The sequence below is a fragment of the Panthera tigris genome, chromosome D3 (assembly GCF_018350195.1).
Source record: "Panthera tigris isolate Pti1 chromosome D3, P.tigris_Pti1_mat1.1, whole genome shotgun sequence".
In the NCBI taxonomy this organism is placed as follows: Eukaryota; Metazoa; Chordata; class Mammalia; order Carnivora; family Felidae; genus Panthera; species Panthera tigris.
In genome coordinates, this window is record NC_056671.1 from 662,038 (window position 1) to 685,246 (window position 23,209).

At 63.3% G+C, this 23,209-nt stretch overlaps 1 protein-coding gene across 1 annotated transcript in view; it reads right to left on the reverse strand.

Annotated features, from left to right (window-relative positions):
* Positions 1-3,174, reverse strand: part of FBRSL1 (fibrosin like 1) — a 77,527-nt gene extending 74,353 nt beyond the window's left edge. Inside the window, 1 exon segment of the mRNA XM_042961363.1 lies at positions 2,833-3,174. Within this exon segment, the coding sequence (XP_042817297.1) occupies positions 2,833-3,111 (279 nt within the window). The 5' untranslated portion in view covers positions 3,112-3,174.
* Between the last annotated feature and the right edge of the window lie 20,035 nt (positions 3,175-23,209).

Consider the following 23,209-nt stretch of genomic DNA (forward strand, 5'->3'; position numbering starts at 1 on the left):
GCACGGCAGGTCTGCAAAGTGAATCTCCCAGGGGACCTAGGGGCTGGTACCACCTGACCTGTGGCCTAAGGGTTGCCTTTTGCATTAGGGAGGAAGACCCAGGCAGAGCATTTCAATTCTGCCCTGGCCTGTCTGTCCTCCAAGGGCCTTCCCATCACCTCTGGAGACAGAGATGTCACAGGAACCAGGATGGCAGGAAACATCTATCTGTCCCCAATGTTCCCGGCTGGTGAGAGCAAAGACAGCTTCTGTCCCGCTACCAAACCACAAGACCCCTGTTCCACCACCACCTGCTTCCTGCTCCCACCCTGTTAAACGGAGAATCAGAAAGTTGACGAAAGACGAGGGCTCAGGAGGGCACACCCTGGCCTCGGACGCCGAGCTCCGGCCATCCAGCCCCGGACTCCTGTGGGGACAACACCATGAGCCAGATGGGACCTGGGAGCCCTCTCCTCAGCCAACAACACTACTGCCCCACGCGTGTGGCCACGGCATCTCACAGAAGTGGCTTACGATCCTCAGCCACACGGGGCAAGGACTTGTACTCCCTTAAGGGCAAACACGGTGCGTACGGGGCGGGGGTGCTGGAAGGGTGGGGCCAGGGGCTTGCCTGGGGCTTGCGGGGGCAGGGTAGGCCGCACCCTCAGGACAAAGGAAAGGAGGACTCCTGGACATTGGCACTCTCCAAATGTCCTGGGCAGGTCTACCCGACATTTGGCCGTTCGTGCCCCGGGGGTTGGCAGCTTGACACTCACGGCACTGGGCCTCAGTGTCCCCAGCTGTACCACGGAGTTCGGGGACAGACTCAGAACGGTGTCCGCTCGGATACGTGTTCGCTGTGTGCTAGTCACTCGATGCCCTTATGAGTTATCTGAATTCTGGGGAAAACCATTACGCTTTAGCAAGAAAAGAGCCCGAACAACAGAGCCCAGCTAGAAGTTGTGACTTGTGCAGAAGCCCCGTACTTTCCAAGGCAGGCGGATCCCTCCCGGGCTCAGCAGGGCAGAGAAAGGGGCCTGCTGACGTGGCTGTATGAACGCCAAGCCGAAAGCAGGCTCCGGCCCTCTGTGACCTGACCGGGACTGGTCCGAGCCCCCAAACCCACAGCTGCACTTCCAGTGTTCCTGATGCCAGAGGGGCAGTTACAGCCAAGGCCGCCGCGGGCAGCGCGTGCAACTGGCGGGCTTATGTCAGCGGGGCGCAGCGGGGCCCCTGGCGCAGCCTTCCTGAACAGCGGGGTCTGCTCTCGCTCCTTCACTCCGCAACACGCACGGGGCAGGGGAACTCACGAACGACACACAAGACACACGTGCTGCCTGCTCTCTCCCAGCCTACAAGTTCTGGTGGGGAGAGAGCCAACACGGAGAGCGAGTAAATCACCAGATGGCTTCAGACAGAGAGTGGCCACTGAAGGAAGGAAAGTGGGAGATCGACAGGGCAGAGGTGGGGAAGGAGGGACGCCCCTTCGGAAGGTCGGTGGGAGGGGGGGGGGTCTCTCTAGGTGACATCTATGCTGAGACACGAAGGCTCCTGAAGACCTCGGCAGAGGGGACAGCAGGAACGGGGGCCCCGAGGCAGCAGAACCTCACAGGGGCTAACAAGCTGGTTCGAGAGGACGTCGGGTGGGAGAGGCCAACCGGGTGGTTGCGGAGCCTTGGGGACCAGTTAGGGTTTTGCTTGTTCCCCACCTGGCGGGGCAGGTACACGTGCAGAAGGTGGCTGGCGTGAGCACTCTCAGAAACCACAGGACACAACTTGGCCACCCCTTCTCAGTTCGGAGCTGTGGCATGTGCCACCCCCCCAAAAAGCGTCTTAGCTGGGGACCCCTTGATCCGGGAATGATGTCAGGCCCCCTAGGGATGCAGGGGTGGGGGTGGGGGGGGTCTGCGTGGTGGGTGTAAATGCCCCGCCTCTGTGCATCCGCCTGCCCAGACAGAAAGCAGCAAACCTGTCCCTGGGCCACCTCTCCTTGGCGGCCAGCGTCTGACACTCAGACTGTCCACAGACCTGGAGGACCTTAGGGACAGGGTGCGCTGCAGGGGCCTGCAAGGTAGGCCTGCCCCCTCTCCCAAAGCTCAGCCTCTGACTGGGGATCCCAGGCCACTGGCCCCGAGGCCCAGGAAAAGGAAGGGGGCCGTGAACTGAGCCATCTCTGGGACCCCAAACGCAGCAGATGCCGGCCTTCCCAAATAAGAGCTGCATGGGGCCCCTGCAGGGTGTGGGGCTGGCCAGCACGCCTACATCGCTCTAGGAGACAGGGGCTCCCCACTCGCCCCAGTCGCCAGATCTCTGACAGTCAGCATTCCTGTCCTTCTCCACTCACCTGGGTCCATGCAAGAAGGGCAGTATTTGCTGAGCAAATAAGCCGGAGGATAACTCGGCCGTACAAGCAGTATTTTTTGCCACCCTATTTACCAGCCGGTGAAGACACAACCGGGAGGGAGGTCTTAGATACTACCCCTCCCCCTCCGTCTAAACAAAAACCTCCAGGAGGACGAAAGGAACAGGAAGAATCTCAAAGTATCCATTCCACGACTGCCTTCACCACCGCCAGCAGCGCTCCCCTCCCCGGCACGTCCTGGGCCGGATGAAGTGAGATTTTGTTAAAAGAAACAGCTGAAAACAGGCGAGTGTGCAACCAGACGGCCTTCGGTTTGGACAGTGTAATTTAGACACTCTTCTCGCTCGCAGCTCCAGACACGAACACCCGCTGCATCCACCGCAGGCGGCCGGGCCCTCCCGGAGCCACCTGCGAGGCGCGCGGGCCCCGGGCGGCCCCGCGGGGTGGGTGTGCCGCCGCCCCAGGCGCGCCCCGCCCGCCGCCCCACCTACCTCCAAGGCCTCCAGCGTGCTGAAGCTGGCGATGGCGAAGCCGTCGATGACCTCCTCCTCCTGCGAGCTGGACTCGCGGCGGCGGCGGCGCGGGGGGCGCACGGCGGCGGCGCGGGGCGGGGGCGCGCGGGGCAGGCCCGCGTTCTCCTTGCCAGGCCCGGGCTCGGTCTCGTCGCCCGACGACGCGCTCTGGTCACGGGCGTCGCGGGCCGCCTCCCGGCGCCGGCCGCGGTCCCGCTGCGCGCGCGAGCGCCGGCTCTGGCGGACCTTGGCCTCCATGGTGCGCGGTGACCTTGCGGCCGCGCCGTCGGGCTCCCGCGCTCCCGCTGCCGCTGCCGCTGCGCTACGCGGCGCCGCCGGGCTCGGTGCGGGCCGCGCGGGCTCGGGCCCTGGGCGGCGGCGGGCGGCGGGCCGGGCCGGGCATGCCGCGCGGGGTTCCTCAGCCCCGGGCCCGGCGCGGCCTGGGAGCCCCGGCGCGGGCGGCCGCGCGCATCGGCGGGGCGGCCGGCGCTCAGCGGCCCTCGGCCGCGGCCCCGGGGGCGCGCCTCATGCGCGGCGGGCGGCGACGGCGGCGGGCGGAGCGCGGGCGGGGCGGGTCCCGAGCTGAGGCGCCGTGGCTCGTGAGGCTGAGGCGGCGGCGGCGGCGGCGGCGGCGGCGGCAGCGGCAGCGGCGGCGGAGCCTGGAGCAGATAACAACTGACGTACTTCCGCCCGGCAGCCAGCGCCAGAGGAAGTGGGCGCTCCGGCGGAGCCCAGAGCCGGCCCCGCCCAGGCCCCGCCCCGACCGCGCCCCGGCCCCGCCCCCCCCCGGCGCGCCGCGGGCCCGACCGCGCCAAGGCTCCGCCCCAGGCGCCGTCCGCCCCGCCCAGGCCGGCCCCGCCCCGCCTCCTTCGCCCGAGGCCCCGCCCCTCCATGCCCCGCCCCGCCCTTTCAGGCTCCGCCTCTCGGGGAGGGAGCTGGGAGGCCCCGCCTCTTCCCACCCCTATGCCTGCACCTGGACTGGCGCGTCTTCACGTGGGAGGTGCCGGGTCCGGGGGGTCTCTGCGCCTTTCCAGGCTGGGTCTCAAGCCGGAAAAGTGGGGCCTCTCCAGCCAAACCAGACACGTGGGCCGATGGGGCAAGCTCACCGTCACACCCGGGCTGGGGGCTGTGGTGGGGTGCGAAGCATGGGGCTTCTTAGTCCCCGCTCCCGATGGGGAGGGCATCATCAATGCCACTGCTGATATGGGGGCGGGGGTGGGGTGTTACTGGAGGAGTTCTCGCAGACCCTAGAAGTCCTGCCCACGTGTGTAGGGATGTGCGTGGAAGGGGAACGGACCGCCGCGGCCCAGAGAGCGAGTGTGTGAAGGCCCAGTGCACGTTTCCCAGCCTTCCACTACTCCGTCCCCCAGTCTGAGCCGTCTCTCCGTGTGCCCCCTGCCCCTCTCCCTGGGGGTCTCCTGCAGGCTCTCAGCTCCGGGTAGCCTCCAGTGCTCCCCGCCCAGGTGGAGCCCTGACTTCCTGTTGCGGTTCTAGGTCAGGCTGCTCAGACTTTACAGTAAGGCGGCTCTCCCAAGGCCAGAGGAACCCAGAATGTACCCGCAGAGACTGCCTCACTGATGCCACAGGGCTGCCTGGTTTGCATAGAGATAGCAGTTTGGGCCGCAGGGGTTGAGTGCTACAGCGGAGCAGGAACTGACGGGAAGGGGCGGCTGAAGAGTTGAAAGCTACGTAGACCGGTGAGCTTCCTCTTTCCCCAACAAGAGACCGCCTGGGGTAAGGAGGGACACGCAGGTGGGGAGAGGCCGTCCGTTTTCTTCAATCGTAAGCTCATTAATTCGTTCAGCACATATTTACCAAATGCACTACGTCCCGTCCAGGCACCAGCACCGTCTGTGATGCTGTGACGGAGGAGACAGATGGCCCTTTCAGAAGTGGGAGGGAACACGAGCACAGAGCCAAATAAGATAATATCTAATGATAACATGAAGAAAACTGAATAGGGATCTGTCATAGGAAGTGAGTGTTGGGTGGTCCCAGAATGCCTCCGAGTGAGGATCTGAGCTGAGACCTGCAAGATGGGAAGGAGCTGACTGGCCGTGCACGGAACTGCGGAACCATGTTTCCCTGCAGAGAGCACAGCCTCTGCAAAGGCACTGAGGCGGGGAAGCATTTGCTGGTGTGCGTGGAGAGTGAAGGAAACACAATGGATGAGCTCTGGCAGGTGCCCCTTTGCTTGATGAGGAAGCACTGCCCTGGGCAAGGCTGGAGGGATGTTCGGTCCTCCCGTTCAGGAGCTTGGGCTTTCAGTCTGTAGGATCCCGACGTGGGGGGGAGGGGCAGGGAGGTGTGTGGTCTGGGGGCCCTGTTGGCCGGGCTGTCCCTGGGGGCAGTTGGGAAGGCAGCTCCACATACTCTGGGTGCAGGGTCAGGGCTCTCGGGCCCCTGAACTGCCAGCCTCCAATCCACCCCGGCCCCTCCCCTCCCCTCCCCCCTCCTAACCTTCCAAGGGTGGGGGCAGGGCTCCCCTTCCCTTCTTCGCATTCCGGGTTTTGTTATGAAAACTCTGACTCCATCAGCATCATCCCTAGTGATTTGTCAGAACCTCATCAGGAAGACAGAAATGGAACCCGAACGTCTCCGTTTCTTCTTCCTTAGTTACCCCCGAAGACAGAAGACCAGAAAATGTGGGTGTGGGAGGGTGTCCCAGGATAGCGCTTCAGGATTTCATTTGGATACAGGCCTTTGGGTCCATGGCCTGTTCCAAGGGCTCCATACCTGCTCTGGAGGGTACAGAGACCCACCTACACCCAGCCTGGCGCTTTCTATGGGACCTCTCCCGTCTCCCCTTCCCCACCCTCCTAGAATGAGGCTGCGCTGGGCAGGGCAGGCCTAGAAGCAGACTGGGTGAATAATCTCACTCCTCTGGCCTGGAGTCCCTGCTCTGAACAGGGCGGGCGGTGATGACCCTGCTCCCTGCCGCGGGTTGTCTGCGGGTTCAGAGAGCTCCCCAGCTCTGAAGCTGTCAGCCACGTGGGCCTGGGAGACTCACCAGCATACATCTCAGGGCCCCGGAGTTCCGGGGTCATCCGGTCTTGAGAATCTGCAGTGGGCAGGTTTGGGGAAACACAGGTTTCCGCACCACCGCAGCACCTGGCACATAGTAGGGCTTGCACATGAGTGCCGCCCCTTGTTCATGTGAAGCCACCAGCGTCCTCACTCACCCCCTGCCCCCACCTCCCCCAGGCCATCCCCACCAGGGCCGGGCTCTTGATGACCTGACCGTGATAGCCTGCATCTTTCTGCCCTAGTTCTGGGCATCTCACTGGCTCCCTCCCAGGCCCCTGGGGCTTGGCTTCTGCCCTACTGCCAGCCCAGGTCCCTGCCGTCCCTTCGTCGCATCCCTGAGGACCGTCCTTCCCAGTGCAATAAGGGCAGAGGGGTCCTCCCCTCCCCACAGGCAGGAACGCTGTCTCCACCGCCACCACCCCTCCACCCCTCCACCCCTCCACCCCCCCCTCTGCCCTAGGAGCGCCGGCCCAGCACTGCGGCCCCGAAGCCCAGCCCTCACCTGGTCACTGCACGTGGCACTGCGCCCTCCCCAGCAGAGCTCCGGGAGACATTGCCGACAAGGAGCTCCTTCCAGGACAGCCCGGCCGCGTCAGCCCCATCAATCTTGGCGGTTGGGTTTTGCTTCAGAGTCACTGCTCCTCTGTAAGGCTGGGAGCAAAGTTAATTGACATGAAATTGTATTCAAAATTCAATTTGCTCTCACAGATCCGATTCAGGCCCTATAAATCACCAGAGCCAGCTGCTCCTTTGGGGTTCAGACATGCTTTTTGCTTGCAGGGTGACAGCTGGAAAACGTGTTCTGGCTGACAGGCTGGCCCCTGGTGCCTCATCTGTGAACCAGAGGTTTGGTCCACCCTGCAGAGCCTTCCCGGTATGCGTCCCACCTCCTTCAGGTCATGGCACGTCAGTGTATTTGAGACCATTTCTGTGGCTGCAGTCTCGGTTGGGGGGGGGGGTTAGCTCATTGAGATGCCCCTCGTCCCCTAGCCATTCCCCTCTGTCCCCTAGCCGTCCCCTAGCCAAGGGTGGGCAGATACGACAGCTCCTGTGAGAAAAGCTTAGAACACACACTGCTCAGAAAGCCCTAGGACTTGAAAACATCATGTTTTTCTTGCTCCCAGGGCTGTAGGTTGACCTGAGGGGCTCTGCTCCAGGCCGTGGGTCAGGTTCAGACCCCCAAGGGTCTCTCTCCTCTCTCTCTCTGTCTCTCTCTCTCTCTCTGTCTGGGACCCAGGTGGCAAGAGATGAGCTACGTGGGGCATTCTCTTTGCCAAACCCGCAGGGCCAAGCAAACCACACAGACACCCTGAAAGCCTCTTCTCTAAGCCTGGCATCTTGTCTGTTCATATACGATGCCAAGCAAGTCAGGTGGCCGAGACCGTCCCACACGGTCGGTCGGAAGCCCGTGCCTGCCACTGAGGGGGGGGCGGGGGGGCTGGTAGTGCAGAGTCACGTGGCAGGGAATGGGTGTGGCTCTGTGACGGAGGAAGTAAACATTTGGGGACTATTTTCCCATTTGTGACAGCCTGTTCCTGGAATCCCAATCTGTCTTGAGCCCTGTGTTCAAGAGACTGAACTTTGGGGTGCACCCATCCCAAATGCGCCCCTTCCCCTAATTCCTGCTCCTCAGGACCTGCTCTGTGGTCAGTTTCTGAGGCTGCTCCTGCCCTGGGGGCTCCCCACATCCTGCCCCTCCCCCCCATCCACACCCTCCGTCACCGTCACCGTCACCGTCACCGGTCCTGACACCGCATTCCCTCCCGGAGGCCAGTGGCTGGCTTCCTGCTGAGCAGGGAGCCCCGCATGAGAAACCACCGGCATGTCCTGGCAGGCAGAAGTGAAAGCGGGGCCGATTCACCCCAGAGGGCGGGCAAGGCGCGCAGGTTTGCCCCTGTCGCACACAGAGCTGGGATCCACGGTGCCCTGCCCCCAAGCTGGCCAGGGCAGCTCCAGGCCTGCAGCCAGAGGGCTCCCGTCCACCTCCTGCCACCTCTTGGTCCCCGTGAGGCGAGGGCTCCGCGGGGTAGTTGTCATGTGGGTGGAGGCGGCTTGGGTTTGTCTGGAGTATTTTCACAGCGGCTGCCGGCCACCCTGGAGACAGGCCCACACCCAGCCTCCTGTCCCCACCGCCTGGTCCCTCTGTCATAGCAGGCCAGGAACCCAGTCCCACAGACGGTGCCCCCGAGGCCTCTCCAGCACGAGTGCCCTCTCCTGCTCTCCTCTGTGAGCGCGTCTGTTCCAGAAGAGCAGCCTCGGGCCCGACTCGGTGCCAGCGCACAGCAGGGGGGCCGTAAGCAAAGTGTGCTTTGAGCGGTCATCGCGGCTCTCTGGCCGTCCCCGGACGGTGCTCTCCAGCCGGCCTTGCCCCGGGCCGGGAGAGGGAGGTTCCTGCGAGGAAGCGGTGTCTGCAGGGTGTTTGCAGGGCAGGGAGGTCCCGGCCTGCGTGGTCTGAGTGGTGCTGACAGCAGGCTGGGCCTGTGAGAGGCAGGAGAGGGACAGACGCCCTGGACTCTCCGGGCTCTGACCGTGGAAGTCGACAGAAAGCCCAAACCCGAACTGGCTGAGTCCACAGTGGCGCTTCAGAGTCTACCTGGGCCATAAGTAGGACCGGCTCAAGAGACTGGCTTTGCCTGGGGAGGTGAGGGCTGCCGTGGCGTCGGCCTGCCAAGTTCAAGGTCAATGGTCACAGGTTTTTCAGACCCTTCAGAGGGAGCCCGGCCTGGCTGACACCTTGATCTAGGACCTCCGTCTCCAGAACGATGACAGAGCAGGTGTCTCTCGTTCTAAGCCAGCCAGTCTGTGGCCACGGGAGATGACCGCAGGCCTGTACCTGCCTGGCGCCCCCACCTGGGCCTGGCCACGCCTTGCCTTGGTCCGTGGCAGGGATAGAAGCAGCTGTGTGCCCACTCTGAGCCCAGACTTGAGAGACCCTGTGTTTCTGCCTGTTGTCCTGTGCCTCTGCCACGGCCTTGAGGAGGGTGTGACCAGGCTGGCCCGCTGGTCCCAGACACCAGGGACTAATGCTGTGGTCTCGGTGCCCAGGCCTCATCCTGGAGTGAGTCCAGTTGACATGAATGGGCACAGCCCACATTCAGAAATATGAACCATTGGGGTGCCTGGGTAGCTCAGTCGGTTGGGCGGCCGACTTCGGCTCAGGTCATGATCTCGCGGTCCATGAGTTCGAGCCCCGCGTCGGGCTCTGTGCTGACAGCTCAGAGCCTGGAGCCTGTTTCAGATTCTGTGTCTCCTTCTCTCTGACCCTCCCCTGTTCATGCTCCTCTGTCTCTCTCTGTCTCAAAAAAATAAATAAACATTAAAAAAAATTAAAAAAAAAAAAAAAAGAAATATGAACCATAGACATGGGTTGTCCAAAGCTGCCAGGATCCTGGGGTGCTTGTTAATCAGCACTTTTGTGGGCTTGCTGACAGGTGCAGGTGGGGGTGAGGCATGGAGGGGCCAGGCAGCCATGTGGGGAAAGACCTTGCGTAGCTCCTCCAAGGTGGCCGGGTGCCTTTGGGCATAGACTGTGCTGAGCCCACCTCTCGGGGACTGAAACGTTTCTGCTCTGCCAGCCTAGGCCATAGGGACAAGCAAGCCATGGGTGACCTTCAGAACATCTATGTTGTGCCGGGGAGGGAGTGGCGATCTCAAGAGAGGCAGACCTGGCCCCCCCAGGGCCCGCGATTGGCCGAGGCAAGTACTTAGCAGATCATTGCACTCCAAGTTACCGATTCCTTTCATCTTTCAGTTTCCGCAGGGCAGAGGTGACAAAGCCACCTTTGACTTTGTGGAAGTGAGCGAGGAAGCACAAACCCCTCTTCCAGGGAGTGTGACCGTGAGGGAGAACATGACCTGGACGGTAGCTGGGCGGGACTGTGGGGCCGTGTGGCCGTGTGACGATAATGACGCTGATGATACTGACGGCTATCAGTTGCTGGGAACTTATTATTACCAGATATGATTCCAAACACTTCCTTATGTTAACTCTTTCAACCTTTACGAGACTTTTAGTTGGTAGGTCGTGGTGTTAACTGATTCTTAATAGCAATTCGTCATAGTCTCCTACCAGAAAAGTGTTGCATGTTACCCATGCAACAAGCGAGAAACAGAACATTGCTCCCGGCACTGGCTTTGCTTTTCTTACTTGCTGCTTTACGGATACAGCATGGCTGCTGCAGCACCAGTCATCATGTCCGTACTCCAAAGGCCTACGCAGAGAGGAAAGCAAACTGGGTGCCAGTCCCAGGAGTTCTCGTGGATCAGAACGTAGTCTCGTGGACATTAATTGTTGTAAAGGGGGCTGGGAAAATGAAAATCCGGCAAGGGGCGGGGTGGGGGAGGACTTTACTATGTCTGCCTTAAACCAAGTGTGATTCGTCATAAGGCCGAAGGAAGACGGCCATCTTTCCTGTGGTCAAGGGGTTTCTGCCTCTTAGGGAACACATGGGGCTATGTGAGCAGGGGAGCAGGGTGTGTATGGCTGTTTGGGGACAGGGCGCACTGCCCCATCATGCTGATTTGGTAACAGCACCCTCATTTTCCTCTGGCGCCACTCTCTCCTATACCCCTTTGGTGAAATTAGGGGGGTGTTAATTCCATCTCTGGCTCCAGGTGTAAGCTCATCACTCAGTTTTGCCAGTGGAAAAATCCCATTTCCTTGTCCCCAGCGATGGGTCCAGGCACGGGTGGCCATCCTCGGAAGGGACGATCACTCTTTCCGTCAGGGTTTGGAGGCAGGTGGGTGTCAGCTGGGGCTTCTGGCTGCCACGTGGCCATCACAAGGGGAGGAGTGCCTACTCCGGAATGGATCCCACACGGAGCACAGCTGAGCGAGGAGACGGAGGGAACTACGTCCTGAAGACGCTTTTAACTTCTGGATCCCGCTGTGCCTGAGGCCAGAACTTCCCATGGACTTTACAGACACACGATTCAATACGTTCCCTTTTTGTTCAGGCCAGTTTAGGTTGAGTTTTCCGCCACAAGCACAGCAGAGTGCTGTCTGAGATGACCCTGTTACCCGTCAGAAGCCCCTGCAAGCCACAGGGCCCGGTGGGGGGTGGAGCCCGGGCTTTCTAGTTCCTGTGCCTTGAGGCGTGATGCTCCTCCCCAGGCCCCTGTGGCCCCAGGGAGTGGGCACCTGCAGCTGTCAGGCACCAGGCTGGCTTTTGTTTCTTTGTTTATCCGGCAAATGCTTCCTGAGCCCTGTGGGGCTTCTGAGGTCCGGCAGGACAGCATTTGTATCCGCCAGCTCTTTTTTTCCCAGACGCCCAGCCTCGGCGTGGGTGAGGGACGTGGGTGTGAGGGCACCTCGGGCCGCCGGGCGTCAGTGCTCCTTGCTAGCTGTTTCCTGCTGCGCGGCTCACCTAATGCAGCTGCGAGGGGCCGGGCTGCGCCGTGGCCACCTGCTCTGGTTGCCTGGGTAACAGTGTACCCCTCGCCTGGCGGGGCGGGGGGGGGTGGGGAGGCGATGGGGCTCTGCTCCACGCGGTGATTCAGGGGTCCGGGCACGTGGAGCGTCTGCCACGGCCCCGGCTGTGAAAGGGAGCCCAGAGGGAGCCCCCCGATGTGCGATGCCTGGTCCCCGAGGTGACACGTGACAGAGCAGCCACCGGAGCCCCCCAGATACAAGAGGAAGCCGGGCACTGGGGGGCCAGCGGCTACCTCTGCAGCAGCGGGTAACGGTGCTGGTGTGTGGACGGCCCCGACGCACACCGGCAGCTGCTCCTGTCTTTGTAAATTGCCAGACTCACACTCGGAGGCTGTTTTCTGGGCCCTCGGAGATCAGGCAAGGTCTGAGTGTCAGGGTGGTTCAGGTCAGCGTTCCCCCGGAGCACCCCCTCTGCGCTGGGCCCTCCGGGGGAGACACCAGACACCGTCCCTGCCTGCGACACGGAGTCTCCGTTTCAAAGCTTCCGAACCTGATCTCATTTCTGCTGCAGGCTCGCCTGTTTGGTAGGAGGGGGTCGCTCGCCAAGGTGCTTGAACACCCGCGGGCAGATGGGACCCTCCTCTGCCGCAGTCCCCACCCCTCCCTCTTCCCTTCCACCCGTGTGCCTGGCCTGCCTGTCTCCCGTCCGTCTGCACAGGCGTCTGTGGTGCCGGATCCCTTACCTGCCTGGTCAGTTTACTCTCCAGGCCTCGTTTCAGGTATTTCCAGAGAGTTCCCCAAACCACGACTTAGCCTGCTCCGAGATGACCTTTAGAGATTCAGGCTGAGGATCGTCACTCCGGATACAGGCTGGAGCCTAAGTGCTCGGCATGCCCGGAGCTGTGCAGAGGACCACCAGCGTGGGCGCAGTGCTGGCCCCGCTCAGGAGCCTGGCCACCGTGTGACCACCCGGTGCCAGCCCCCCCAGTTTACCTCACTCTTCAGGCCTTGCCTGGCTCAGCTTTCCCAGTCTTACCTGCCCTCTGTAGAGGCTCGTGGCAATTGCATAGGGCCCTTCCTGTTGGGAAGGACATAAACCCAACTCAACCAACTCAGGTAACAGGGAGAGACTTGATTCATGTGGCCGTAGAGCGTAAACCCAGCCTGACCCAGGGGTTCAAATGGTGCCAGCAGGACCCCGCCCGCCTCCATCCGTCCTACTGTCCTCCGTGTCGGCCCTGTTCTTAGCCAGGCTCACACCTGGGGTGGCAACACGGCCCTCACCCGAAGCTCCAGGATCACACTCTCTCAGGGTAGTGACTCCAGCAAGACAGTCCTGCTAAAATCCCAGGGTTCACTCTGATTAGACTCACTTGGGCTACGTGCCCATCCTTGATCAAACACTGATAGGGAGATGATGACGGTAACAGTGAGAGTTAGCAGTTTTTAGTGTTTATCAAGTGCAAAGGAACCATCTTTCTATCTAGACGTTTGTCACAACAGCCCAATTACATCACTTTTTTTAATCCTCGTTTTCTAAATGAAGAGACTGGAGCGAATGAGTTCGAATAACTTGATTCCTCCTCCACACGGGCCTCCAGCCCAGATGTCAGGTAAGAGTGCTGTACCGCCCGGGGGGAGTCAGAGGAGCACGTTGGAAACGGGAGAGCTAGGGCGAGCCCTTGCTGGGGGATCCGTATGTTGGCTGCAGGCTCACCTACTCTAGAGTATCACTTCTCTTGATGTCACGCGATGTGGAGACCGGGGGACTTGGCTCACATAAGGCAGTTGGGGGCGGTGGTAGAATTTTCCTCCAACAGGGCAAACTGGATACGGAGCAGCCCCTTCCCCGTCCCTTGAGCCCCCCCTCCGGATGCCCGCGCCAGAGGAGGAAGTGCTGAGGTGTGGGAGAGCCCCTAGCCAGGCTCCCGGACCGTCTCCCACCTGAGACTCCCACAGGCTGGGCCCAGGCAGAAGCCAGCCCGGGAAACTCCACGGCAGGGTCAGGACGAGGCGAGGACTGAACTCCGGGGCAGACAGCTGGGCCAGGATGGAGCGTGAGGGTGGTCACCACGAAGAACTTCCCGGCGGGTTACGTACGGAGACGGCGCCGTTCTCGCCCCGGCGGGGCCGGAGGCTCAGACTTCTGCTGAACAGGTAGGTGTTCGGCCTTCCTTGGTCATCTGTGCGTCCTGACACTTTTCTAAGGTGGAGAGAGGCTGGCGTCACAAGGAAGGACTTTCGAGGTCCTGACAGCCCGGAAGTGGAGAACACTCAGAGTAGGGGCGTTGCGGCATCAGTCCCCATGGCAAAGGAGACCAAGGCCCCCGGGGGGGGGGACTTATTCAGAGTCTCACAGGGCGGCGGGGGGGGGGGGGGGGGCGTGGATCCAGGATACAGCTCACCTGCACGGATCTTTTTGGAGCCAAAGGGCATTCGTAAGGACTCAGCGAAAAACCCAAGCCCATCAGATGTGAGTGAAAACGGAACGATGTTAGTTAGCACAGGCAAATGGGAATGTCAGGGAGGCTGGCTTCAGGTATGGCTTAATCCAGAGGTCAGCCCGGGCCAACATGTCTGGATCTCCCTGGCTCTGTGCTCAGCTGTTCCTTCCTGATCGTTTGCACCGACCCGGGGGCATTGCTGGCTTGACTAAGGTTACCTGCCCGTACCTGGGCCATCCAGGTCATGAATGGGGGAGACACAGGCCCCCACTGACTTACCAGACCTGGCTTTGGCCATGGTGAGGGTAGGGCCCCTGAGACTGTACTTACGGGGGGTGGGGGTGCTCCTCAAAGCAGGCTGAGGGGCCTTTAGCAAATGCGGGAGGGAGGCAGCAGGCAGAAAGAGCCCCTGTCCCCCACAGAGAGGCTACCGTGCCCCCAACAAACGCAGGGACGGAGCCCCGTCTGCCCCTCCCAGGGGAGGCTCCTGGCCGGAGCGGGTTCCCTGCCGCATGCACGCCCTGGGGGCTGGGCCAGCAGCCCGGCCCGGCCGCAGGGGGGTCAGGCTGCCAGACAGCCCCCGCGCCCCGAGCTTTTCCACGGCAACGGCTGCACCAGCCGACCACCGGGTTCAGCAGTCACTTTATGAGCCTCTCGGAGGAGGCCACACCCCACGTCCCGGAGAGGACAGCGGGCGCCAGGCCGGGGGCGCGTCCACGGTGACTCCACGGAGGGCCGGCAGGGCTGGGACAGGCTGAAGCTTGTTCCTCGCGGACACCTAGGTTCTCCCGGGCGGCCGAGCACGGCTGAGGTCAGGCCTGACGTTTTGCGGGTGGATGACCTCGAGCACTAGCGGTCTGGGTGTTGGGCTCCTCATCTGTAGAACACAAAGAATCACGCCCATGCCCGAGGGTGAGGGACACGGCCAGGTGTGGCGATGGAAACGTCGTCGGGCTCCTCCACTGGGCGCCTTGAGGACAGGCAGGAAGATGCGGGCGCCCAGAGACGACTGAAGTCAGGGACTCGGGTCTAAGAGAGGAGGCGTGTTGGGGAGAAGCAAACCAGAGTCCTCCCTTCCTCCTAATTGATCCAACAGATCTCGGTCTCCTCGGGACGGAGCCGGGAGCACCGACCCGGGTGAGTGCAGCTGTGGGTGCGTGAGCGACACCAGGTCACGGGCCGGGGACAGGGAGGGACTCCTGACGGTTGTCGAAGGTGTGGCACTGCCGGTGGGACCCCTACAGGTTACCGGCAGTGGGCCCGGATTCGTTGTAAAGGCACGTGGCAAACTCTAGGCTGACCACCAAAAATGTTTTCCAAGAGATGTTGTTGATACGCTTGAAAGGGATACCGGTGTGTTTGGGGTGCCGGGGGCCACCCTGGGGCCGGCACACGAGGGACAGGGCCGTGGACACTGGAGCAGAGACACGGGAGCAGGGAGGGAAGGCCGGGGGGAGGGGGCTGCGGCCGGTCCAGGGAACAAGCACCTTCTGTCTCTGTCCTGCCAGCACTGCCACCAGGGCAGGGGCCCCCGACTCAGCTCGTCAGCTCTGGGGCCGAGTAGGACGGTGAGGCTGGAGGCTGGGGCGTCCAGACGGAAGTTCCAGGACAAGTACAGGCGAGTGGCCTGCGCCTGTCCTGAGCCCTCGGGGAGGCTGGACTCTGCAGCCTGTGGGCCTCAGGGAGGCTGGACCTGTCCTTGGAGGCTGTTCTCTGTGGGTCTGGGTCTAGCCCCTGGGGTGTTCAGTTACCGCCCTTGTAACCGCCTTGGACAGATTGTCTGCCCGCCCCCCCCCCCCCCCAGCAGCGTTGTGCTCTGTCTCCCACCCCTACCCCCGGGGGGAACGATGGTGTGCTCTGTCCCGTCACCCCCCACCCCGACCCCGCCCTGGGAACGGCGGTGTGCAAACAGCCAGCCCCGAAAATTTAATAAGATTTACGAACCGATGTTACTCACCTGAAAACTCCGATCGCTCTCCATCCACGACGGCCTTGGGCCGACAGACGGCAGGCCCGCTGCCCTGGGCCCCTCCGGGGGCTGTGGGCGGTGCTGGGGCGACTCCTGGCACCAGTGGCTACGGCAGTCGGGCCCAAGGGCCTGCGCCGATTCCCGGTCCCAGGTGCCCCTCGGAGGCTGTCAGAGGGTGAATCCAGGGAGCACCTGCCTGCTGCTCCAGCAAGAGCGGTTTTGGAATGGCCCTGGGGGCCCCGGGGGGTTGTGTACCCTCACAGTTCACATGGGTGGCCTGGGCTGCTTAAGGGCTCCACAGGCTGTGTCCTTCCAGGCGCTCTGGGGGGGGAGGGGGCGCTGTGGCCAGAGAGGGACATCGGTCGGCTCGCGGAGGGGCTTGTAGAGCAAGTGCCGTGCGGCTCCATGCAGGGTGGCCGCTGGGGGATGGGCGCATGGTGGGATCAGGCTGGACCGTAGGGGGCAGAGCTCTGAAGTGCAGGGCACGGTGTTGGGAGCTGAGGGAATGGACCGTGCGAGGTGAGGCGAGTAGAGAGCATGAGTGGATGGTATGTGGGGGGGAGGGTATGGCAGACGTGGAAGGTATGGGTGGACGGCCCAGCTCCCCGTGTGATCTGAGTCAAGGTCAGACCCACGTGTGATGGGGCCCTCAGCCCCTCAGAGGCCCCCTGCCACGTGCTCGGGATCCAGACGAAGCAGAAGCAGGGTGTCCCTGCGGCCTGGGGGGGACCCAATGTCTGCACAGACCTGACGGAACGTGACATCTGGCTCACACCCGTGACAAAAGCTTTTCTGCGGGGGGGGGGGGAGGGGGTTGGGCACGGGCAGAGCGGGTTCAGCCCAGCTCCAGCCTTGCTCCCTGTTGCCGAGACCTGACGGCTTTCCTAGAATCTGGAAGCCCCCCCCAGTTTCTCTCCTACGCTCACATCCAACCAGGCCACTCACTGATCGGTCTGTGCTCCGGGCCAGGGTGGGGACCGGGGACTCACATGGCGAGCACACGGTGTGGGGCCTCCTGATGCCCCAGGGCTGTGCTGCATGCTCACTGGTTGCCCAGACGTGGCTGGAGCCCCTGCCGAAGGCCCGCGTTCTGGGCCCGGGACGCAGCTGCACCAGCTGGCCTGCTGGGTGCCACGTCAGGTGCCACGGAGAGAAATAAGGCGGGAGGGGTAGGGGGCCAGCGTGCAGGGAAGGGCCCGCTGGGAGGCACCTCGCCTGGAGCAGGTGAGGCCGTGAGCTGGGGCGCCTCGTGTCTGCTGCTCTGCGCCGGGACCGTGGTTACCCCGGCGGTCCTAGAACTCAGCCTGCACTGCGGCACAGACTTGCCCAGGCCTCCCACGCGCAGACGGCCGGCCGGCCGGCCGGGGGCTGCTGAGTCTCCAGCGTGGAGGGAACCAACTCCTATAAACAAGCAAAGGCAAGAGGCCCGGGGGGAAGCCGGTGCCCGCCCAGAGGAGAGGCGTGGTCGGAGACCCGTCCTTGACCTGCCGTGCGCATCGGCACCCCCCTCCAGGCGAGGCGCTGGCCTTTGCCGCCGAGCTGGCTGTGGACCAGAGGACAGACGCGCGGGAAGGCCTTAAGGGTTTCCTATTGGCCTAAGCCACCCGGAAGGACTGGCCAGTTCTCAAGCCGGGGCGCCGGGGGAGAGGCGGGTTTGGGGTGCTACGTTTGTGTCCTGGGGCCACAGTAACAAAGCGCCACCAGCCGCGTGGCTTCAAACAAGAGACATGTCGTGTCTCAGTTCTGGAGGCCAGACGTCCGAGATCAATGTGTCCTCAGGGCCGGGCTCCCTCCGGAGAGCCCCGGGGAGGGCCCTTCTTGCCCCGTCCAACTTCTGTCGTATCCCCGGGTCTCTGACCTGCGCCCAGCTCAGCTTCCTCTTTCATGCAGCCCTGTGGCCCCCCACCCCCACCTCCCGAGGGATCACAGGCTCTGGAGTGTGTCTGTGGTGTGGCCGTCCCCAGGTTTGAATAGGAGGGTGAAGGCCACCTCCGCCCCCACATGGACTTTGTTCAGGAGGAAATGTCTAACACCACGTGGTCACTGGAGTAACAATGACAGCCTCTGCGGCTCGTGCACTCTGGGCGCCTTATCCAGTTACCTCCCTGGGGCGCGAGACCACCGAGGAGGCGTCACCGTGCCGGGCTTCCCGTGAAAGCGGACGGTCGGAGCCCGGATCACTCAGCTGGAAGTCATGCTGCTGAGGTTCAGCGGCCCGTGCTCCCCCTTCCAGGCCATTCTGCACGAAGACCGAACAGCAGCCAGAGCGGCACTTGGCAGAGGCCGCGGGCTCTGAGGGCGGGGGCAGGAGGCCTGGGTCGCATCGACTGTGGCTTCCAGCCACACCAGCTGTGGCGCGAGGAGAGGGCAGCGGCACTTGCTCTGCCCGCGACGGGGCTTGTCTACATGGCCGTGAGGAGGCCTGGGCACCACAGCCGCCTGAGGCCAGGTCACCTGCTCATCCCTGCATCCGCTCATGAGCGAGGGTGACGGTGCGTGTGCTGTGGGTCAGGCCCCGTTCTGGGCGCTGGTAACCAGCAGAGGCCAAGACGTGAGGGGCCCTGCCCGGCGTGGGGCTTTCACAGGCGGCCTCTGGAGCGACTCTCTCCAAGAATGTCCACCCGGACACATCAGAGGGAGACACAGGGCCCCCTGCTGAGGGTTCGCAAGGCCAGGGACACTGCAGCCTCTGTGGGAGACGCGATGGGGCCAGGCGGGGCTGGGGTGCGGGCCCCCAGGAGCTCCTTCACCTGGGCACCCGGGGGCTGGGAGCGAGAGAGGAAGGCGAGGCTGAGGGTAGACGGGAGGGGCTGGGGAGCACAGGCTGCAGGGGACAGTCCGGTGGCCTGGATTCTGCCCGCTGGTGGGGCCCCGGCCAGCCGGGCAAGAACTTAGCTGCCCTCACGCTGCAGACTTTCAACATCCGTTCCGGTTCCACTGAACGGCGGGGGGGGCGGGAGAGTTTTATTTTTTCCCAACACTTCGTCATGAAAGCTTTCAAACACAGAAGCTGAAGGAACGTCTGGGGCAGATCGGCGTGACCGCCACCCACCCCCCCCCCCTCCGGGCAGCCGGGACAGGCGGCCCAGACAAGTGTCCACAGCCCCGGGGGCGAAGAGCCCAGGAGTTTCCCCTCCTTGTTCCGGGGCCGGAAGCTGAGATCCTGGTGTCACAGGCCGCTGCCCCCCCCTCCCCCCCCACCGGCCGCTGGCGTCCTTGTCCCGTGGCTGCAGCCCACCTCTGCCTCGACGTCAGGTGCCCTCCGCCTCTGTGTCCCTGGATTTGGGGCCCACCCTAATCTGGGCTCATAACATAATTGCATCACAAAGACCCTTTTTCCAGATGAAGTCCATGCGCCCCACGGACACCTCTTTTGGGGCCACCAAACGGTCAGCAAGGGCTGGGCCCGGGGGGCGGGGCCCTTACCCACGAGTAATGACTCACTAAACACCGAGCCTGCCGGGGGGTGCTGGTGCATGCCGGGCTTTAGGTGCACGCTGGCCACCGCTGCAAATCAAGACGTGGGTCTTAGGAAGTGCGGGGGGTAGGCTGAGGGCTGCGGATGTCGGGGCGACCCGGTGCTCGCCTTGCTCCTCGGCACCGCTCATTTCCGAGCACACACATACGCGGACGATGAAGGTAATTAAACGAGATGAAAATTTAACTTAAAGCCTGACCTACAAACAAGAGAGGCCTGGTGTCCCCGAAAGTCAGTCCTGGGGGGCGGCTGGGGGCAGGTGCAGGAGGCACTGAGGAGGCAGTTCTCTGTGGTGGGGCTCCCCGGGTTTGCTGTGTGGGGCGCTGGGCCCCAGAAGGGCCGGGATTGAGGGCTGGCTCTGCCTTTGCCTCCCCGATTCCTTCTCGTCCCAGCCGCTACCTCTGACCAGGGGGTGCCAGGCGGCTCCCCAGCTCTCTGAACAGACACGGCCTTGTATGTCCCCGAACGGTGAGGGCGAACCTTGGGCCCGGGCTGTCCACGTGCCCCCCACCCCCACCCCAGCAGAGCCAGCAGGGCTCTTGGCTGGGGAGACAAGGCTGGGGACACAGAAAACCAAGGGAGGTTCCCGTGTCCACGAGGGCACAGGGCACGGAGCCCACGGACCACTGGGACACGGGCCTCAGGCGACGTTCTCACCTGAAATGATGCTCCAGGGCACAGAGAGAGGGAGCAGTCACCGTCCCTGCTGCCTACCTAATCTGCACGGACTTGTGGCTCAGAGCGGCACGTCTGGGGTCAGACGTCCAAGGCCCACGCGTGGGCCAGGCTGGTCCCTCTGGAGGCTCTGGGGGGAGCGCACCCCCCGCCCCGTGTGCTTTCTGGATGCTGCCCTCATCCTCGACTCTGCGTCACCCCAGCCTCTGCTGCGGCCTCGACCCCTTCCGGGCCTCACCCTCCCACCTCCGACGGTAAGGGCCCTTTGGGTGACTGGGCCCCTTCCCCGGTCATCCAGGACAGTCTCCCACTGAGGAACCTTAGTTTAACAATCTCTTCAAAGGCCCTTTGCCTGACAATCTGACGTATTCACATTATAAGCACACAGAGCAGGACCTGGTGTCCCTGAGACTCTTCTGCCCACCACACCTGAGTGACACAGAGCCTCACTGGATATTGAAACACGTGCATTTTAGGGGTGCCTGGGTGGCTCGGTCAGTTGAGCGTCCAACTTTGGCTCAGGCCATGATCTCGTGGTTTGTGAGTTCGAGCCCCGCGTCGGGCTCTGTGCTGACAGCTCAGAGCCTGGAGCCTGCTTCCGATTCTGTGTCTCCCTCTCTCTCTGCCCCTCCCCCGCTCATGCTCTGTCTTTCTCTGTCTCAAAAGTAAATAAAACCATTTTAAAAAAAAAGAAAAAAGACCACGTGCATTTTAGCAGTATGTTTGGCAGACTTTCGACGTGTTCTGGGGTGAGCTGCAGCCGCTGAGGCCGGCGGGAGGGAGGCGTGGCCCCGCCCTGTGCCAATCATGAAGGCGGTGGGGGGGGGGGGGTCCCCCAGAGAGAGACCCAAGGGCCGTGCCAACAACGTCGTGTCCCACCTTGAGGACAGGTGGCGCCGTGCTGCGCGTGGCCTCGGATGAGTTACGGACCGCTCTGTGTCCCCGATTCCTCACCAGGAACAGTCTGCCTCAGAAGGGGAGCGAGGGCTGAGGCAGGGTGACACCGGCACGGGGCAGGTGCACCTCCAGACACGCCGACAGAGCTCCCCCACCCGTGTGCTCTCCTCCCGTCCGCGTGCAGTGGAACCTGGCGGGCTCGTGCCCTGGCCGGAGCAGCCCCGCGACGTCTCCTCTCCTAGGACATCCACGCTCAGGGCCAGCCACCCTGCTGAGAGGAAGCCCCGGCAGCCCACGTGGGGAGAGGCCACGGGGGTGGGGGAGGAACCAAGCCCTCGGCCCCCGGCCACTCACCGCGGACGAGCACCCTCAGCCTGGCCAAGCTCCTCTGGTGACCGAGTCCCGGGCAGAGACGTGCGGGTTCACGAGCGAAAGAAATGAGTGTAGCGGACTGAGCCGCCGAGTTTCGGGGTGGCTGGTCTAGCGGCGGCAGAAAAGCGACGCACCACGACGCACCGAGCACGGTGTGAGCACGAGGTCAGTGCTCGCAAACGTTGGCCGCTCTGGTCGGGAGGCCCGGGGTCACTACCGTCGCAGGGGTCCCGTGACACCACGCGACGCTTCCTGGAGGCGGGAGCAAGCGCCACCGGCCGCCAGCGTCCTGGGGGTCCTGGACTGGGCGAAGGCGTGCAGAGGCGCCTCCGACACGCGGAACCGGGGGGGTTCCAGGGACGTTGTCTTCCTGGCGCCTCGTGTCCGACTTCCTTGGGGCGCCGTGTCTCCCTTCTGCGACGGTCCACTCTCCCGGGCCCCCCGCCCCCCAGGGCCCTCGGATGGAGGGGAGAAGGGCTTCCTGTGGCCCCCGCCTCTGCAGCAGAGCCCCGCACGGCCCTGGGCCTGTGGACGGCGTGGACACCGGCCGGCACGTCAGATCGGTGCAGGGGTCTCTCCGGGGGTGACCGTGCCGCCAGGGACACTTTGGTTTTCACATCAGGCGTCTTTCTCCCCCTCTGGGCTCCTCTGCCTCCCCGAGAGGCCTCTCGCGAAGACAGTGGGCCCACCCGCTCATCCGGGATAATCCTATTTTAAGGTCAGCTGATTATCGGCTTTAATTCCATCTGCAGCCTTAATCCCCCTGCCGTGTAACCTAATATATTCATAAATTCTGGGATCAGTGTGGCAGCCAGGCCTCGGCTTAACTTGATCACATCAGTAGAGACTTCTTCCAAATAAGGTTGCATTCAGGTGCTGGGGGTGAGGGCTTGGGCACATTGTTTTGGGGGCTGTCCGCCCCCCGACGAGAGCTTAGGTGAGCGTGTGACACGCCGTGAGCTCAGTGTGCGCTGGGTGGCCCGGCGGGGCACGCGCAGGGGCCTGGGGCCAGCCTCCTCACCCTCTGAGAGCCACCTCACCTGTCTCTGGTGTCTCTGCACGGACCTGGAAGGAAGCCTCCCAGCATGACAGCTGTAAGCCTGACCTGGCTGCCAGCTCACAGCCGTCGAGGGGCCCCTCCTGCCCCCGCCGTCTCTTGCTCTCCAGCCCGCTGACCCGATGGCTTCTGCGGCAGCCGCCTCTGGGCTCCCCAAGGACAGGAGGGTTGTTGAGGCCCCTGAGATCTGGGCCAGGAGCTCGTGTGGCATCCCTCCCCACGTCCTAATGGTCAAGGCCGGACACAAGGCGGGCCCTGATCTGGGCTGGGGCACGTGGACCCCAGCTGACGGGGAGACGGCAAAGTTGCACCGGGAGGGGCCTGAGCGCAGGGGACAGCGGGGCCTGGCGGGCCTCGCCTCGCCCCACACCCAGCAGGGCATGCGTGTGGGCCCTTGCTCTGAACTTCAGGAAGCTGTGCTCCTGGCTGACCTCATAGCCCACCCCGTCTGCTGGGTGTGCACCTGCACACGCGTGCTCACGCACTCACACACAGACCCAGGATTTTCCTTATAAAGCTGTAACCCTAAGACTTCAAACACCCATGTTTATTCCAAATACAGGGCTCTCCTGCCCAGGCCATCTGCCTGCATGCTGGTGTGATGCTCAGGGCAGCAAGTCTTCAGCAACCCTCCTGGTGCCCCCTTCATGCCTGGCCCCTGGGGATCCCTGGTCTCTGCATGGGGCCCCTGGGCATCCCTGGTCTTCTCAGGGGGCCCCTGGACACCCCTCGTCTCCGCCGGGGGCCCCTGGGCATCCCGGGTCTCTGCCGGGGCCCCCTGGACACCCCTGGTCTCTGCTGGGAGGCCCTGGGCATCCCGGGTCTCTGCCGGGGGCCCCTGGACACCCCTGGTCTCCGCCGGGAGCCCCTGGACATCCCGGGTCTCCGCCGGGGCCCCCTGGACACCCCTGGTCTCCGCCGGGGGCCCCTGGGCATCCCGGGTCTCTGCCGGGGGCCCCTGGGCACCCCTGGTCTCTTCCCCGTGGCCTTGGAGCAGAGAGAAAGCAGGGCCCTACACCAGTCAGCAGCTCTCCTGTCTGAGCAGCCCCAGGCCCCTGGAGACCCC